This window comes from Piliocolobus tephrosceles, chromosome 12 (genome assembly GCF_002776525.5).
Source record: "Piliocolobus tephrosceles isolate RC106 chromosome 12, ASM277652v3, whole genome shotgun sequence".
NCBI lineage: Eukaryota > Metazoa > Chordata > Mammalia > Primates > Cercopithecidae > Piliocolobus > Piliocolobus tephrosceles.
This window is the reverse complement of record NC_045445.1, coordinates 80,303,053-80,323,061: the sequence shown is the minus strand read 5'-3', so window position 1 is coordinate 80,323,061 and position 20,009 is coordinate 80,303,053. Positions and strand designations below refer to the sequence as shown.

General features: G+C 44.5%; 1 protein-coding gene across 3 annotated transcripts in view; it reads left to right on the top strand.

Annotated features, from left to right (window-relative positions):
- DMRTC1B (DMRT like family C1B) overlaps positions 1-13,321 on the top strand; it is a 71,358-nt gene extending 58,037 nt beyond the window's left edge. Inside the window, exons 1-7 of one of the 3 annotated variants that reach the window (XM_031936644.1) lie at positions 7,621-7,672; positions 9,538-9,695; positions 9,995-10,053; positions 10,365-10,498; positions 11,388-11,448; positions 11,633-11,780; positions 12,765-13,321. In XM_031936644.1, coding sequence (XP_031792504.1) covers positions 7,662-7,672; positions 9,538-9,695; positions 9,995-10,053; positions 10,365-10,498; positions 11,388-11,448; positions 11,633-11,780; positions 12,765-12,877 — 684 coding nt within the window. In that variant the 5' untranslated portion in view covers positions 7,621-7,661 and the 3' untranslated portion in view covers positions 12,878-13,321. Of the gene's footprint in view, positions 1-7,620; positions 7,673-7,694; positions 7,937-9,537; positions 9,696-9,994; positions 10,054-10,364; positions 10,499-11,387; positions 11,449-11,632; positions 11,781-12,764 lie in introns of those variants that run through there. The other 2 variants (XM_023196140.3, XM_031936645.1) reach the window with 2 other exon arrangements.
- The last annotated feature ends 6,688 nt before the right edge of the window (positions 13,322-20,009 follow it).

The window sequence follows — 20,009 nt, the reverse complement described above, 5'->3', positions numbered from 1 at the left end:
ATAGACAAATACCACACATCCTCACTCATACGTGGAAGCTGAAGGAAATTGGGCTCATAGAAGTAGAGAGTAGAATTGTGGTTACTAGAGGCTGGGAAGTACAGAGGGGAGGGGAGGGGAGGATAGAGAGAGGTTGGCTAATGGATACTATATTATGGATCGATAGGAGGAATAAGTTTGAGTGTTCTATAGCACTGTAGGTTGAGTACAGTTAACAGTATGGTATAGTATATGTTTAAAAAAAGCTGGAAGAGGGGATTTTGAATGTTTCCAGCACAAAGGAATGATAAATGTTTGAGGTGATGGATACCCTAATTCCTCTGGTATAGTCATTACACGTTGAATAGATGTATCAAAATATCACTCTGTACCTCATAAATATGCACAACTATTATGTGTCAACTAAAACATAAAAGAAAAAAAAGGAAGACAAATACCACATGGTCTCACTCATGTGGAATCTTAAAAAGTTGATCTAATAGAAGCAGAGAGTAGAATGATGGTTGCCAGAGGCTGGGGGTGGCGGGGCTTGCGGGGGATATGGCAAGGGAAGATGTTGGTCAAAGAGTACAGAAGTTCCAGTTAGACAGGAGCAAGGAGCTTTAGTGATCTATTGCACAGCATTTCTAGTTAAAAATAATGTATTACATATTTGAAACTGCCCAAAGAGTAGATTGTAAATGTTCTCGCCAGAAAAGAATGATAGGTAGGTGAGGAGAGGGATATGCTAATTAGCTTCGTTTAATCATTCCATATTGTATACATATATCAAAACATCATATTCCACCCCATAAATATATATAATTATTATTTGCTTTTTTAAATAAAATAAATCTATAGAGGCTGCTGCTTCTGGAAAGGTGGTGTAGTTGTATATTTCCCTATTCTTCCCACTAAGTACAACTTAAAATTCTAGACACTATATATAAAACAAACATAAGGCTGAAAGTGGAGAGGAGAAAGCAGAGCAACTGAGGACCTCAGAACGATATGGTGAGTGAGTTCCTTGGGTTTTGTTTTTGCCTAATATATCCCAAAGTTGGAGCTGAAGAAACCAGCTACTGGGGAATTCCAAAATGCACAGGCAGAACAAAACAAAGCTAAACAAAACAAGCGAAGAAACAAAGAAATAAACCTACAACAGCCTGTTCTTCCTAACCCAAGGATCAGAAAAGAGGCAGCCCAACAAGACAGAAAGTATTTTCACAATAACTGCTCTACTCCAGTGGGACGCCTCAGAAAACTCTGTGGCCCCACTCATGCCGGCAAAGATCTAGCGGGGGGCATAGACTTCCACATTCATTTCCACGGGCAGAGACGAGGGCCCCTTCGCGCTATCGTATCAGCAGGATTATGTGGAAGATCTCCAACATATACCCCCACCAGGCCGTAAGGAGACACCCCTCTTTGTCCCTGCTGGGATGATGTCAGGATTTTCACCACCACTCAATGTGAAGGATGCCACTGAATCCGTGGGCTAAAGAGAAAAACTTCCAGATGTAAATTAGGAGAGCCATTATGGAAAACAGTATGAAGGTTCCTCATAAAGTTAAAATAGAACTACCATATGACCTAGCCTTCCCACTTCTGGGACTGTATTCAAAGGCTATGACAGCAGCATGTCAGAGAGGTGTCTGCACTCCCATCTTCACTGCATCACTATTCACAAGAGCCAAAATTTACAGTGAACCTAAGTGTTCATCAGCGGATTAACGAATGAAGAAAATGTGGTCGATATACACCGTGGAATACCGTTCTGCCATGTAAAAGAAGGAAATCATGGCATTTCCATGTGTGGAAGGTGAAAAAGTCGACCTTTTAGAAGTAGCGAGTGGAATGGTGGTTACCAGAGGCTGGAGTTTGGGGGAGTGGGGGAGATGTTGGCCAAAGGGTACAAAATTTCAGCTAGGCAGGAGGAATAATTTCAAAAGATCTCTTCTTCACCATGGTGACTACAGTTAATAACAATACGTCGTATACGTGAAATTTGCTGGGAGTAGTTTTTAAGTGCTCTCACCACACACAAAAAACGGTAAGTATGTGAGGTAATGCATATGATAATGACCTTGATTTAGCCATTTCACAGTGTATACTTATTATCAAAACATCATGTTGTACACCACAAATATATACAATTTTTATTGGCCAATTTAAATAAAAAGAATACTGAAGACTGAGTCTCCCAGGACTTCAGAAAGTGAATTGAACTGAAAGGAAATGATTATAAAACATGTCAACATCTGTGGTGCAAAGCTAAGCCATTGTTGAAAGGAAAATTTATGCCATTAAGTGCTTCCATTAGACAAATGAAAAATTATCAAAGCAGTAATCTATGATGTCACTACACTAAACTAGAAAAAGAGGAGCAAAAGAAGCAGAAGGAAGGAAATGTGAAAGATCGGTAAAACAATCAATGAAATGGAAACCCGAAAAATAATAGAGAAAATCAATAAATAAAAACCGAGGTCTTTAAGAAGACCAATAAAACATACACAACTCAAGAAAGACCGACAAAATAAGCCTATGATGATTCACTTACTTTGTGCATATTTAGTGAATGACTTTAATAACTATAGTTGTGAAACTTTTCATATAGTCGACTTTAGGAAGCTAAGCCCTTATGTTTTCAATATGAATCATACAATGGAAAGAAGAAATAAAAGAAGCATCGGACTCTTGATTTAAATCACAACAAAATTTGATTTTTGGACTAACAGCCAGATCCCTGTCTTTCATCATACAAATGAGTTTCTCCAATGTCTTTCACTATTAGCTCAATTTCCTTCCTGAGAGGTAGACATGACACCCAAATAACTGCACTATGAGTTCAATTTATCACGCTACGAACATGTCTTTGCAAATTGGAAAGTTCTTGGAAAGGAAATTTCCCATGATTCATGTAATGCTAAAAGTAAGGTTGTTGAAATTTTTCACACTTTGAATCAATTATTCTTCCATACTGTTAGAAAAGTCTTGCATTACATGGACATTTGAGTGGCGACTTAGGTGAAGGCCTTCTGCCTTTTGTAAAATATTATATACGATCTCATAATTTTCTATTATGCGTTATGTAACTGAAATAACATACCTTTTTATGATGTCTCCACAAAAATGTTTGTGTGTGTGTGTGTGTGTGTGTGTGTTCTACAAGATCCAAGCCGTTTTTTAGTTGGCCAAATTCATAACCTCAGATCCTCTTAATAATTATCATGAACTGCTTTTTTGCTATTGCTGACCAATCAATTCTAACTTCAGGCAAATCTGATTAGACTGTTAGAGGAGAAATTCTTATCAAATTCACCATGTATTTGTTTACCTTTCTCTTAACATTGTCCACTTTTTTCTCTTTACATTTCTTTCAACAAAACAAATAAACAGCTTGTACTCTTTCTCTGCCACAGCAAATGCAACATCAACAACAACCAGGTGGGGGAGGGGGTGAGATGAGCTTTTTTGCATCAAAATGCCCATCCATAAAAGCAGAAATGAATTATAGTATTAGAGAAATCACCCTTTTTTAAAACCAACAAAGTAATAATCAAATCAGGCAAGAGCCCTGAATGAATACTAAGGCCAAGAGGTAAAATTTTGTTGGAGAGCAGAATATCCGCATGTCATCGAAATATCATGACAGACTACTTATTAATCACAACGGGAGAAAAGTACCTTCCCAATGTAGTACTCTGTCTGAAAAATACCGTAATTAAGTGATAAAACTGATGTCATCACCTTCTTAATATTCGTGCCCAAAGTGTCAGACATAAATATAAACAAGAGGCAAATATCAGACCAGCCCATATTGTGGGACACTTTACATGACAACAGGCCTCAGCTCTGGAAAAAATGTCATCGTCATGGAAGGTTTAAAAAATTGGTTGGGGTACTGTTTGCAATTAGAGGACACTAAAGAGACATGACAACTGTGTGCAATGTACCATGCTTGACTGGATTGTTGATCCCCCGAAAAGTCTTTCAAAAGGATATTACGGGGACATTTGGTGAAATTTAAATATGAACTGTATGTGAACTTGGATGATGTTACCCCTTCATTGTTACATTTCTTCACTGTGATAATGGCACTGTGGTTTCATAGGAGTACATTGTAGTGTTTAGGAGGTGCATGCTGAAGTAACTGGTTGAAGTGTTTGAAACTGTTACGTGGTTAAGCAAGAAAAAAAATTACCGAGAGCTAAAGCAATGAGATAATGTGAATCTAGGCATAAGATTGTTCACTGTATTACGCCCTCAGCTTTGTGTATTTTCAAACTGAAACGTTGGGGAAAATAGATTCCTCATATTTAGAGTTATGCACTGAAATGTTTACAAATCAAATAAGATACGTTAAGATATCCACATATGATTTTTGTACTGTTTTGATTTCTGATATTTGCTTGAAAATAATCTGGAGGGGGGAGGGGAGAGGATATGTATGAAATATGATTGGCCATGAGTCTTTAATGGTTGCACTTGGGAGATGGATATTTGGAGGTTCCTTATGTTATCCTCTCTTGTGTTTTCCTTCTCAAAATGCGGTCCCCTACCAGCAGTGTTAGCATCATCAGGGAACTTGTTTGATAGGCAAACTCAGCCGGCATGGTGGCTCACGCCTGTAATCCCAGCACTTTGGGAAGCCCAGGCTGGTGGATCACCTGAGGTCAGGAGCTCAAGACCAGCCTGACCAACATGGAAAAACCCCGTCTCTACTGAAAATACAAAAGTAGCCCGACGTGGTGGTGAATGCCTGTAATTCCAGCTACTCGGGAGGCTGAGTCAGGAGAATCGCTTGAACCCGGGTGGCAGAGGTTGCAGTGAGCCGAGATGGCGTCATCACACTCAAGCCTGGGCAACAAGAGTGAAACTCCGTCCAAAAAAAAAAAGAAAAAGAAAAAAAAAAGACAAGAAAAGAAAAGAAAAGAGAAAAAGCAAAGCCAACCAAACTCTGGGTCCTACCCCAGATCTTGTTATCTGAGAATACAGATATGGAGCTCAGAGATCTTTGTTTTATCAAGCCCTCTGGGGCTTGATAATCAAGCTAGTGTTTTAGGACCACGGCTCTAATGCACCATATACAAAAAAAATTAATACACCATAGCTAAGTTACATTTACTATGGGAGAGGAAAGCTGGTTTGACATTAGCAAAGCTGTAACTGGAAGGGGACCCGAGAGAGGTTTATGTGTTGCTCTTATATTTTGTTGTTTGTCCTAGATACTAATTGCATGAGTATATTTAATTTTTGAAACCTCGCTAAGAGGCCTGGCTTGGTGGCTCACACCTGTAATCTCAGCACTTTTGTCGGGCGGACTGCTTGAGCCCAGGAGTTCAGGATAGCCTGGGCAACATGGCGAAACCCCCTGTCTCTACAAAATATACGAAAATTAGCTGGGGATGGTGGCGTGTGCTTGTAGTCCCAGGTACTTGAGAAGCTGAGGCAGGAGGATTGCTTGAGCCCAGGAGGTGGAAGTTGCAGTGAGCCAGGATCACGACACTGCACTTCAGCAGCCTGGGTGACAGAGTGAGGGGCTGCTTTTTTGTTTCATCTTTGTTTACAAATCAAACAAAGAAACCAATCCAAGGAAGGAAGGAAGGAAGGAAGGAAGGAAGGGGAAAGAGAAAGAGAGAAAGGGAGAAAGGGTAAGAAAGAGAGAAAGAAAGGAAAAGAAAGAGATAGAAAACTCATTAAGATATACATTTATGATGTTTTAACCGTTTGGATTATAAGATAAACTTTGCTGAAGGTTTTGGAAAAAACCTGGAAGTTACTTAGGCTGGGTATTCTAGAGATAGTGGATTCTCCCATAACTGATCCACAGATTCAGTGAAAATGCAATCCAAATCTGTTACAACCGAGTTTTTGGGAAACTTGAAATTGCATGTTAATTTATGCAGAAGGACAAAAGGCGTAAGACATGCGGGGGTGGGGGTGGGGTGGTGTGGGGAGACAGGAAGAAGAAAGGAAGGAAGGAAGGAGGAAAGGGAACAAAGGAAGGGAAAGAAAGGGACGGGAAGGGAAAGGAAAGAAAAGGAAATGAAAGGAAAAGGTAAGGAAAACACAAGGAAACAATACTAATATGGAAATGCTGGCAGCATTCCTTTTAAAATCCGGAACAACCCAAAGAAGCCCCAATTTTGCTGTCGCTATTAGATCTTGTACTAGATTTCCTAGCCAGCGCAGTTAAAACACAACCAACCAACCAACCAAAAAAACAAAAAACACAAACAAAGAAACCCCATAACTTCAATTCTATTTCTACTATGCATAAACTACAGATAATCCCAGAACGCCTACTACAGAGCTTAGCATGTTGACTGACTTTAAGATCAAGTGTCGTTTTTAAAAGTTGAAGGCGTTTCTGTAAATTAGATCCAAATAGAAATTGTCCTTTTAAACAGACATCACGTACAAGCACAGCAACAATCTACAGTATCTTGGAATAAATACAATGAATGATGTGCAAGATCTAAATATACAAAAGATAAAACTAAAAACTGAACTGAAAGATTAAAACATTAAGGACCCACGTAAGTGGAGACATCCCAAGTTGGTGAATAGGAAGGCTGAGTATTCTGCAGATAGTGGATTCTCCCCTAACTGATCCGTAGATTCAGTGAAAATGCAATCCAATTCTGTTACAACTGAGTCTGGGGAGACTTGACATTGCGTACTAATTCATGCGGAGGGACAAAAAGGCAAAGAATAGCAAAGATGTGTTTGGAGATGATGAATACCATGCAGGAACTTGCCCTAGCCGAAGTCAAGATGTATCATGAAGTGAAAAAATTTAGGACAATTTAGTAGTGGCACAGGAATAGACACATTTATCTGTGGAACATAACCGGGAGTTCCTAAACAGAGACAAATATGGACGAAAGTGTTTCCAAGCATCGTTCCCTGGGGGTTGCAAAGTCACCACTGATTGGGAATCCGCGGCACAGAAATATGGATCGATCTTTAACCACATGCTGAATTTTTAAAAGGTAAATTACAAAATACCAAGTACGTGAGTTAAAAATGCATGCACACAAAGTATTTCATACCCAAAGGGAGACCAATCTGGGAAACAAGCCTTGGGGAGTATAAAGCTCAACGATCACTTCAGGATTTCTTTTTTTTTTTTGGAGACGGAGTCTCGCTCTGTCACCCAGGCTGGAGTGCAGTGGCCGGATCTCAGCTCACTGCAAGCTCCGCCTCCCGGGTTTACGCCATTCTCCTGCCTCAGCCTCCCGAGTAGCTGGAACTACAGGCGCCCGCCACCTCGCCCAGCTAGTTTTTGTATTTTTTTAGTAGAGACGGGGTTTCACCGTGTTAGCCAGGATGGTCTCGATCTCCTGACCTCGTGATCCGCCCGTCTCGGCCTCCCAAAGTGCTGGAATTACAGGCTTGAGCCACCGCGCCCGGCCTCACTTCAGGATTTCTTGACTGACCTAGTACAGGGAGCAGGAGAAGCTACGTGGACGTGAGGGGGGCGTGGCCTCAGAACGTGAGCCTCAAGAGATCTCGAGGTTCATTGGTCGCCAGCCACAGCGGCGGGAGGTTGAAGGCAGCGCAAGAGCTCACTGGCCTTTGTGGCAAGGGCGGGGAAGGGAAGCAGCAGCTGGATCTTCCCTCAGACCCTCTGACTGGTTCTGACTTGCTGGAGGCTGGGGCAACCACAGGCTGACATGAGAAGTAGGCCCTCGTTCTCCACGCCTCTTATTTCCTCCCACCCTCCTGAGCCAGATTCCCAACCCCTTCCCCTCTCTGCTACCTCAGCAGGGAACTCCCATCTGCTCCTGATGTCCCATCGCGCCCTCAGCTCTCCCGGAATCCCTTTTGGGAGGACCCCTTGCTCCAGCCCCTTAAGCCCTGGCCTTTGGCCAGTGAGGCAGGGCTCATGGGACTACTTTTGATTCAGAGGTCCGGGAGGGAGTGGATGATTGGGCTTCCTGAGGAAGTGGCGCACTCCAGGGTGGTGGGACTGTGTGTGTGGTGTGGGGTGGGGTGGGGGTGGGGGGAGATGGTGTGCTCCAGAAAAATTGTTGAAGTGTGGAGAGGAATATGGAAGATTTGAGGGAGACTGTGGAGGGAATGTGTGGGTTTGCATGAAAGCAGGAAAGGTGTGTCAGTCCAAGAGAAACACTACTGCACTGAGGAGTTTCCTATTGGCTAGATCAGAACCTGACACTTCATGGGAAGCTCAACAGGTACCTGCTGAATGAAGAATCAAGAGAATCGGCCGGGCCGGGTGGCTCATGCCTGTAATCCCAGCACCTTGGGAGGCCGAGGCGGGTGGATCAGCCTGCCCAACATGGTGAAACCCCGTCTCTATTAAAAAATACAAAAAATTAGCCAGGCGTGGCGGCAGGCACCTGTAATCCCAGCTACTCGGGAGGATGAGGCAGGAGAATCACTTGAACCCGGGAGGCAGAGGTTGCAGTGAGCCGAGATCACGCCATTGCACTCCAGCCTGGGTAACAAGAGCGAAACTCCGTCTCAAAAGAAAGAAGAAGAAGAAGAAGGAGAAGGAGAAGAATCAAGGGGATGCATGAAGGGATGAATGAAATTAATAATTGAAAGAGGGCCAGGGATCCAGGAGAACAATACGATTTCATGGTATACAAGAGGGAAATCAGTTCAAAGGGGGAGCAAGGGAATAATTAAGTGTAAGATGGGGTACAGGAAAAAAATCAGCATGAATCAGCACGAAATGTGAGGGGAAAATTGAATATAGGGCATAGAAGAGACTGACAATGGAATTGAGTGCTGGGGGCACAAAATCCTGTGTGGGGAGTGAATGAATGCAGGAGGTTCGGAAGAGAATTGTTGAAGTGGATGCCGGGAATAATACCTGGGTTTGGCAGAGTGCAGGATGATACCCAAGAAGGGGGTGTAGTAATGGTGGAAGAGGGCACGGGAGTGCATGTGCATGCCTGAAAGTGGGGTCTGTGGTGAAGTGATGGTAAGTAAGGAGAATAATGACTGCATTGAATGGGTATGGGATCCTTGCCAAGAGTTTCTCAGGAAGGGGCTATGTGTGATTGGGGCTTCTGGGAAGGAGGCAACATGAGCAAGGAGGTCGCAGTGAAGATTGGTGAAAACCGTGAGAGAAGAAGGGGAGGGAAGGCAATCTGATTCCAGCGGTGAGAAGGATGGAGAAGGAGCATTCAGCCACCTCAGATAGGGTTTTCCAAGGGCAGAGGAAGTACGCTGGGGGTAGGGGATCATGTGGCCATTCTGACCTCCACTCCTGACCCTAGAAGTATGGACCCCAAATAAATACCTGCTGCACCCTGCTGCCCCTCTGACTCCGAATGCACAGCGTGAGACTGGAGCCCCATGGGGGACTGAACTTGGCCCCAGAAGAGCTATAGGTTGCTGTGACCGCTGCCACGACCATGGTATTACTGCCCAAATCAGCGGCCACAAGCATTTCTGCCTCTTCCAGGCCTGCGAGTGTCACAATTGTGCCCTCTTCTCATGAGTATGGTGTCTGAGATGGGGAGGGCCCAGACCTTCTCTAAATGGGACTAACCTTAGCCCTGCAATCCTTTACTTCAGAGAGCACCTCAGGGTCTTGCCTGCTGTGAGTGCCTTGAAGAGGGAGCAGCGGGCACGGCCAAAGAGACACCTGGCTCAAGGACCAATAAGGAGTATGGCTGCCCCTCCCAAAGCTCCCATCCGTGTCAGGAATTTGACCATCAGAGCAGGAGCCCTCAGTGAGTGTTTCTGGCCAGGGAGGGAGCCAGAGTTTGGGTGGAGGAAGCATGAGTAGTTCTGTCACCAGTCCTGTCACAGAATTGCAGTGTGACCTGGGGCAAGTTGCTCCCCGGACCTTAGTTTGCCCAGGTGCAAAATGTCATCAATGTTATCTACCGAGTGTTTGTAGGAAGGAGAGAGCTGGGGGACAAGGGAACTGAAGAGCTCCTTGGTGAGATGAGACCTGAGACTGGATGTGGGGTGAAGTGGGGTGGGGTTGGGGGAAAGACTCATCAAAGCTGTTCCTGGTCTTTCACAGCTGGGAAGGAGAACAACATGCTGCAGCCCGAGACCCACATCTTCACAGCCTCTGAGGAGGTAAGGAGAGTCGGTGACCAGTCGGGCAGGCTCCCACCCAGCCACTGTCCAGACATCTTTCACTGTGTCCCAAGGATATGGGTATCATCTCCAATCCTATCACCAGCTCACCATGTGACCTTGGGAAAAATCACTTCTCCCTGGGCCTCAATTTCCCCAGTTGCAAAATGAAAAGTAAGACTGGCTGGTCTTCAAGGTCTTCAGAGCTCTGACATTCTAGGCGCCTATCCTCATCCCAAAAGATGTCCACACCTCCTCTCTCCATGGCCGGCCTGGTACCTGACTGCAACCTGTGCTCTCTGCCCCTGCAGGGGAGCTCCCAAGGGGCTCTGCTGCTTGGCCAGGCCCCAGAATCTTTGTCTCTGCCTTGTACTCCAGTGACCTTGGAGCAGCAACTGGTTTCTCCTTCTGGAGATCCCCACAGGGCCCCTGCCCTGCCCAGCATGTGAGTAGAGTGAGAACCATGGAGCAGGTTATGTCTTGTGTGCCTAACCTTGTGCTTAATGCCATGGGAGATGGAAGAGGAAGAGCGGGAGGAGGAGGAGGAGGAGGAAGTGGCGGGGGGGGGGGGGAGGAGTAAGAGGAGGCGGAGGAGGAGGAGGAGGAGAAGAAGGAGGAGGACAAGGCAGCATGTAATACTAACGGGAGAGGACAGGGCTCTCCTAGCTTTGCTATTTTCTATTTGTGAGACTTTGGACAGGTGACTTTATGTGTCTGAACCTCCATTTCCCTATGGATGTACTGAGGACAATATTCTATACCCATAGCATTGAAAAGAGAACTGGCACAAGGCCTGCCACATAGTAGGGCTTCAACAAATGGGGGTTGTTATTCCACATGAAACAGGTGGATGGGATAGAAGGTCCTGCTGAAAGGTGGGGTCCATGCTGGTGAGGGCCACAGAGGCCCAGGGCAAAGTCCAGAGGCCATTAGAGAAAGCCTCCTGGAGACGAGCCATGCTTGTCCTTCAAGACCCATGGGGACTGGGCAATATGGAAGTGAGAACCAGTCCTTGAACAGGGACAGTAATCACATCTCTCCAGGTGCTTTGCAAATTAAAACACGGACACCTGTTAATTTCCCGTGATTTTCACCATTGCCCTGGGAGGAAAGAGCTGGTAGGAATAAGCATCCCTGTCAGGAAAAAGAGGTATGGAAAAGAAACCTGGCCAAGCAGGAGAAGGGACTTGCCCCAGCCGCAATGACTAGTGGTCGAGCAGGTATTGGGATTCCCACATCCAGATATTGCAAAATCCTGCCCCTCTTTCTGTCTACGGATAGTATGTGTCCGCCAGTGGATTGAATCCCCTGGCCTCTCCTTTCCTTGTTTCTAGATGCTCAACTCTGATCCTCCAGCCCTGTGCCACCCTTGACCCTCTTCTACTGCAGCCACAGGTCCTGGGAAAGTAGTGGGGTCCAGAACCCTGGGAGGGATGGAGTTTAGTGGATGGGAAGAGCAGAAGGCCTTGGTGGGGGTGGGGGAGGAGGTTGAGGGAACACGGGGCTGAAGGGGCACTTGTCGCATTGGGAAGAGGTGTAGTTTCCCAGTGCCTATTCTCTCACGCACTTTCCTTTGCAGGTCCCCAAAATCTCTGACCAGGCTTTGGTTTCTGCCCACTCAGAGTGGCAGCGGAAACTAGAGGCCGCTGAGGCTCTGCTGACTCTGAGAAACTCTGCCCAGGTCCCTCCTGACTCCATCTCCCTGCACCAGCCTTGCAACCCACCAGGTAGCCTGCTCCCTGAAAGGAGAACACAGGGTGGGAACAGCTGGAGAATGGGGGTCGTTGTGGTAAGCAGGTTCTAGCTGAAAAATCAGAGTCAGTAAGTTGGATCTCCTCGGGGCCAGGCACCCAAGCTCCTCAGTATGACTCCCGAGATGGTAGTTGAGTGCTGCTTAGTGACTCTTCGGTTTATTGAGCTTTGTGCGCAACAGCAAGCGTTCAGTGCCCTGATGTCAAGAAAGAAGGAAGTTCAGGCCCTGAGAGTGGCAGGGACTTGCCCTCTCTGATATGCATGCAGCATATCAAGTGGAAGAACCGGCCCTCTTGACTTTCAGCCCAGGGTCTATGCTCAGCCCCCTGTGGCCTACTGAGGTCTGGGGAGGACATACAGAGGTGATAAAGGGCTTGGTCTGGAAGGAGGTCTGGTCTCTGCCTTCCGAGAGCTTCCAGTCTAGATGTGGAGCCTGGATGCCCTGGCAAGATGTGTTTTGTGGTCAAATTTTAACGGTGTGCCCAGAGAGGAGGGGCTGGAGTAGCTCCGAGGGGGATAAACAACTGGGGAGGCTGGGAGGGAAGGCTAGGCATTCCCAGATCAAAATGGTGAACGGAGCATGGTGTGTCAGTGAAGAAACACCCCTGGAGGGGCTGCTGGAAGAGAAAGGGATGAGGCTGGAGAGGGTACCAATCACAGAGGTCTGACAGGTCAGGCTTAGGAGGCTGGACCAGCAACTGTGGGTAGTGAGGAGCCAGGGGACGTTTTCTGAGCTAGGGAGAACAATTTCACAGACCCCGAGCTTGACAAAAAGACTTGTGGTGGCTTTGATGGAAGGATTGGGGGAGGCAAGATGGGAGATGGGGAAATCAGAGAGGAAGAGGTCTATGCAACAGGCCAGGTGACAAATCTTTGGTTGGGCAGGACACATAAAAGGAGTAGATCTGGAAGGGGATGTGGATGTGACCTGGCTCTGGCCCCTTCCTTTCTGTCCACAGCTCCTGCTGGAGATAAAGGATTCCAGCCTCCCAGCCCCTCTCTCCGCCCCAGGCCAGCCAGCTCCATCTCGCTGCCTATTGGACATCTGGGATGCATCTCCCTCTTGAGCTAGGAACCCAGGGGAGGAGGCCTCAACAGAGCACTGCCTATTTGGTATCCAGTTTCTGAATGTGCAAAATGGTTAACGTCCAAAACGCTTAACATCTTTTTTTGTTTGTTTGTTTTTCTTTAAGCCTTCAGGTGTTTTATAAGCTTTTTATTATATGGGGCAATTCCTTGACTGAAGGTGGATATTCTTGTACCTCTATCCCTTACTCTTTTGGATGCCGGGGCCTTTTTCTGTTTCATAAAGACAGGATTGTGCAATCTAAGTTGATCAGTCTCTCAGTGGGATTCTGTGTGGGTTCATATGCCAGAGTTTTTATACGTCTTGTGATTGCTGACATACCTGAGCACTCATGTGTGTACCCATGCTTGTGGAAACATGAAGATGTTTTCGCTTTGTGTCTAGGTTTATGTACGTGAACAAATAATAAACCCTTGTTGTTATAAGGCACTGTGATATACGGGTTGTTTGTTACCACAGTATAACCCAGACTATCCCAACTCTAACCGATTTGTTCAATTCATGTTTCCAAGTGAGACTCACCTTATCCGATAACTGGGATTTCCTAACATGGCTAGATAAGAAAATGGTAGAGGAAAAAGAGAAAGGTATTTATTCATGGAGCAATTAAGTACCTACGCTCTGCCTGGCATAGACTGTTTCCAGTTGCCCAGAGGGTCATAACTGGCAATGTCTGTAGGATCAAGGAGATCATGTAAATGAGTAGAGCAGGCCCGATGGGCTCTGGCCAAACTGACAGTGTATGCTCTACGTAAGCGGGCAGCTGCTGCTTGGCTCTAGGCAATTGTTGCCATGCAGGGATAGCGACTCATGGTAGCCAAATTGGCTGGGTTTTCAAGAGAAGATGGAATTCTAGATTTCTATATAAAATCACCCAACTTGTAAGCATTGGCTCGGGTTTCTTCTTTAAGCCGTATATCTGGTCCAAACCAAACTTCCATGAAGGACAGTTTTGCCCAATGGAAATGCCGCTTTTATTCTAGACCAATGTGAATTTCACAGTGGAGGAAACTGAGGCCACTCAGGACAAGAAGAATCAAACAGGGGAAATGAATTAGACTCAGACCCTATTTTTGAAGGACCCATGAAATATGAGGAAGCATCATTACCTTTTATTTATTTTGCGCTCACCACACCTAAGCACATACAGCCTCATGGCAACTTTGCAAGTTAAGCATTATTATTGCCATTTTGCCTATGAGGAAACACACTCAAAGAATGACAGTGACTTGCAAAAGTGGTTTGGGGGAAATTTTTAGCCAAAGATCAGCGAACTCTCCCTTGTCTTTACCAGGCCCTGAATCAGCTAGTAGTTCAATTTTTTAATAAAGCATTGAATAAAAGGCTCAAAACTCAAAGCAACAAACATCAGTCAGAGGGTTTTTCCGAAAGAGTCCCTTTATTTCTTACTCAAGGTAACAATATGTAGTAATCGATCAGATCTTTCTTACCTGCAGTGGTTTCCCAGTCCTCTGCTGATATTCTAAACGAATGAAGACCTGGAGACCCCCACCAGGCAGAAAGAAAGCTCAACTGGACATGCCTGGATATGGGCCCTTTTCCATGCTATTCGCTCCCTCCTTTCTTCCCTCCCAGTACTTTACCCAAGACGATTGATTCGGATGACATCCAATTACAACTTGTCCTTTCTTTTTTGAGACCCCGAGAAGTCAGGATTCTTATATTCTTGATCTGATGGCAGAGAAACAAACATGCAAAGTCACTCAGACTTGGAGCAAGACTAGACTGAAGTCCATCTCATACCTTCCTTCCTTCCCTGATTTGTTACTCGAACAAATGATCCCAAAGCCCCTCCTTTCCTAGTGATGGATGAACAAGTCCACATATTTCTGGAGGAATGAAGCGGTAGTACCTGGAAGAGGACTAAGATCCTGCTATGAAACTGTGTCCTAGGCACACCACAGTCCCACAGTTGACTTGGGTAAAAGAGGAGGCATATTTTGGTTAAAGGATGTGGCATGAGAAGAGGGAGGAAAAACAGAAATAAAGTGATGGGCATCAGGGGAAGGAGTGAGGCCCTTTTCCCTGTGCCCTTTTATTTTCCTGATGCCCCCCCTCCACCCATACACACACACACACTTTTTCAAAAGCCTCATAACGGTGTATTTTTTGCATCTAAGGACATCTTTGTGAATGTTAAATATCAAACCTTTTTCATGTACTTCCCTTAGCTGTGTACTACCCCAGTTCATAGATGTAAAACATCACTGTATAGAGCACTGTGAGTTATGTCTTGACTCGTGTATGTCATGTAACAGCATTGGTTAGATCTGAGCATACCCATCACATCAGAGCTTCCGTAGAGTGGATCAATTTCAAACATTAGTGTGCAGGTACAGGTTTAGCAACTGGCTCTCAGGGGGAAGGAAGGTTGGGGGAAATGCCCTGGGTTGTTGCACTTGCTGAATGCAGATATCAAAGTGGTATCAGTGAATGCAGAGTTGGGAAGAGATATATATTTTACCATTCAGATACCATAAATGTAAATAACCATGAGAACACAGATAACAGCACAAAGTAGAAAAATAATTAGGGATTTTTTTTTTAGCATATATTATGTTTGTTTTCAATATAATTGATCTGATTTTTAGTTTATATAATGTAGTTTTTAATAATGGCTGTATTTAACAACTGGCTCATGAAATTCTTGAAAATCTGATGGTTGGCTCTGATGTTCTGGTAAGAGCCAGCTGCAGCACTCTGCCACTTTCAACCCTTGCCCAGAAAGACGGCTTTTCCAAAGTAGGTTCCACTAACACTGCAGGGTCATAAAGGGCTGCTACTGCTGGTTTCTGACCAAGAACAGCCTAAAATGTGTGGGAAAGTGCTATTTTTAAAGTTAAAAATGGAAAGATCTGGGACAAATATTGAGCGGAATGAACAGTCAAAACCATTTATGTGGGAATGTGCATTCTTGGAGGGGGCCAAAGTCGGGTAGAGGTGAGTGGTAGGGATCTCAGAATTAGCAAAACCCATCCATACAGGGTTATATTCAACAGATTTCTCTTTTCTATTTTGTCAACAGATTTCTTAAAGGCTAAAGAAACGGGGGCAACTGGTATTGCCTGGCCATTGGATCTATCTCTCTCTCTTTAGAGAGACTGACGTTCATTACACTCCCTCCTCCTGCTTAGATAAATGCTGCATAAGCTATTAATACATAAACTTCTCCACCTTGCCTTTTTTAAAAACTTAAAAACATATCCTTGAGGCCACTTGATCGCCAAGCTGAGAACAGTGTTATTTCAGTGAATGGATGTACTGACCACACTATTATGCATCTTGTGAAGCATTTAAAGTCACACGTATAAGAAAAGTTTCTATAAATGCCACTTGTTCCCCATGTTGAAAACTGTGTTATTTCAGTGAGTAGATGTGGTAGCTACAACGTAATGCATGTACTGAAGTGGTTAAAGACACATGAATAAACAAAGTTACTAAAAGTGGAAAAAGAGAAATCCTTGAGGCCAGTGTGGTGGCTCATGCCTGTAATCCCAACATTTGGGAGGCCGAGGCAGCTGGATCACTTGAGGTCAGGAGTTGGAGACCAGTCTGGCCAACATGGTTTAACACCCTGTCTCTACTAAAAATACAAAAATTAGTCAGGCGTGGTAGTGGGCGCCTGTAATCCCAGCTACTCAGGAGGCTGAGGCAGGAGAATCGCTTGAACCTGGGAGGCGGAGGCCGCAGCGAGCTAAGATCGCGTCACTGCTCTCCAGCCTGGGCAACAGAGCGAGACTCCACCTCAGAAAATAAAGAAATCCTTGGGATCACTCCACAATCCTCCCTGGAGACATGCCTCACTCCTCTCAACAGCTAGAGGGTACCCCATTGTGTGGACCTACCATAGTGTGGTCAACTGGTCTCCTATTGATGGACACTCTGGTTGTTTCTATTCTTGTTATTATTTTATTTTATTTTTTCTTTTAGTAGAAACGGGGTTTCACCATGTTAGCCAGGCTGGTCTCAAACTCCTGACCTCAGGTGATCCACCCACCTCGGCCTCCCAAAGTGCTGGGATTACAGGCGTGAGCCACTGCACCTGGCTCTTGCTATTATTTTAAATATGGCTGCAATGGATAGGCTCCTGACATAATCTTTAGCAATTTTTATATCACTACGTCTTTGGGATTGATCCCTAGATGTACCATTGCTGCTTAAAAAGTGAAAACACAGGGTGTCTTGCTCATTACTGTCAAATACCTCTTCAAGAAGGATGGACCGTTTGCCTTTTCCCCATCAATATCGGAGAGAGAAAGTTTTCCCAGCATCTCACCAGTAGTATTGCCAGATTTTTGAATTCGCCCATCTGATACGAGATAAATGACATATTAGTGCATACGTTAACTTGCATTTCCCTTCATATGTGCAAGGTCGCACATCTTTTCCATATGGTTAAGAGAAATTCCTGTTTTCTTTATTCTTATGGACTTTTAGTTTACAGTTTTGGCCCAGTTAGTATAGGGGCCTTGGCATTTTCTCCTTTCCAAGAAAAGTTCCTTGTATCTTAGGGATATATTAGGACATTTACCTTTTCTTCTGATATAAGTTGTAAATCATTTTTCCTGTTTGTCATGAATCTTTTTACCTCATTGATAGTGTTTTGTTTCATTGTTTGCCATGCAAAAGCAGTTTATGTTTCCTTAATAAACTTTATCAACATTTTGCCTTATATCTTTTGGGTTTTTAGTCATAGCTAGGAAAGATTTCCCACTCTAACTGTAGAGGAGATTGTCTCCTGTCACACTGTAAACTCCGGTCCACTTGAAATGTATCCTAGTGTATGGTGTGAGGAAGAGATCCCGTTTTTCCAATACCACTTGTTAAAAAGTTGCCCCATGGGAGTGATATCAGCATGACAGCAGTCAAGAAAGCTACAGGCCCTCCTTCCCTGATAGAGACATTAGGTTAACAACATTATATAAATCTAAATACCTCTGTGAGAATTGTAGAGATCACTGGACAAGCTACAACACATTGGCCCTTGTAAAACCAAAAAGGGATTCCAGTGACAAGGGTAGGAAAAATCTCAGCATTCAGCATACCCCTTGTGCCCCTCCCTCTACACGGTGTAGTGTGGAACACTAGGAAGAAAATAAAATCATGAATTCTGGGCCCCTCCCTTGGGATAAAAACAAGAGAGTGGACCATGCATACAACGTTCTGGCTTGTTTGGGGGCTATTTGAGGGACTACTTTCTGTCTTGCCTGACTTGGGAGGCTGAAGCAACCCAAGATGGATTCTGGAAGCTCCTGAAAACGAAAGTGCACAGCAGGTAAGAGCTGCAGTTATGTAGGTAGACGCCAGGGGCAACAAGACATTACAAAAGGTTTGAGAGGTCCTAGGACCTCCAGCCAATTGGCAAAGGTCTTCCTGTGCACCAAGCTGGCATGCAAAGACTGGGAGAGGTGATTGTTTCTTCAAATGCCCAAATCCCAACAAAAGATTTCAAGACATACAAATCAACTGGTGATGGCCCAGTCACTGGAGCAAAACAACACTCCAGGAGCCAGCCCTAAAGAAATGTAGACCTAAGAGCTGCCTTGTTGCAGGAAGTCAGGGACCCCGAACGGAGGGACCGGCTGAAGCCACGGCAGAAGAACATAAATTGTGAAGATTTCATGGACATGTATTAGTTCCCCAAATTAATACTTTTGTAATTTCTTACACCTGTCTTTACTGTAATCTCTGAACATAAATTGTGAAGATTTCATGGACACTTATCACTTCCCCAATGAATATCCTTGTGATTTCCTATGCCTGTCTTTACTTTAATCTCTTAATCCCGTCATCTTCTTTGTAAGTTGAGGAAGATGAATGTCGCCTCAGGACCCTGTGATATTGTGTCAACTGCACAAATTGTTTGTAGAGCATGTGTGTTTGAATATGAAATCTGGGCATCTTAAAAAAAAAAGAACACCATAACAGCGATATTCAGGGAACAAGAGAGGTAACTTTGAACTGGCCACCGGTGAGCCAGACGGAGCAGAGCTATATTCCTCCTCTTTCATAAGCAAATAGGAGAAATATTGCCGAATTCTTTTTCTCAGCAAGGAACATCCCTGAGAAAGAGAATGCGCCCTGAAGGTAGGCTTATAGACGGCCCCTTTTTAAGGCGTCCCGTCTTTTATGGTCGAAGCCGAAGGGACGAAATAAGCCCCGGTCTCCGATAGTGCTCCCAGCCCTATTAGAATGAAAAAATTCCCACCTAATAAATTTTGGTCAGACAGGTTATCTGCTCTCAAACCCTGTTTCCTGATAAGATGTTATCAATGACAATGCATGCCCGAAACTTCAGCAGCAATTTTAATTTCACCTCATCCGGTGGTCCTGTGATCTCGCCCTGCCTCCATTTGCTTTGTGATACTTTATTACCTTGTGAAGTATATGATCTCTGTGACCCACACCTTATTCGTGCACTCCCTCCCCTTTTGAAAATCGCTAATAAAAACTTGCTGGTTTTACGGCTCGGCTCGGGGAACATCACGGATCCTGCCAACATGTGATGTCTCCCCCGGACACCCAGCTTTAAATTTCTCTCTCTTGTGCTCTTTCCCTTTATTTCTCAACCCAGCCGAGACACTTAGGAAATAGAAAAAAACCCATGTTAAACATTGAGAGCAGGTTCTCCCGATACTGCCTGACAAAGAATTTAAAGTAATTGTCATGAAGATGTTCAATGAGCTAAAATAGAACACAGAGAGACAACTAAATGAAATTGGGAAAATGAAGCATGAACAAAATGAGAATATTGACAAAGAAATTAACACTATAACAAAGAACCACGCAGATTCTAGAGATGAAAACATAATACAATAATTTAACTGCAAAATTCACTGGAGGTATTCAACAGACCACTTGATAAGGCAGAAGAATTATCAAGCTTGAAGGCAGGTCATTTGAAATCATCATGTCAGATGAGCCAAAGAATAAAAGAATGAAGAAAAGTGAAGATAGACTAGGGGACTTACGGGACACCATCAAGCAAACTAGTATATGCATTATGGTAATCTCAGTAGGAGAAGAGAGAAAGAGAGAGAGCTCATTCGAAGAAGTAATGGCTGAAAACTTCTTAAATCTGTGGAGAAAAAAAATT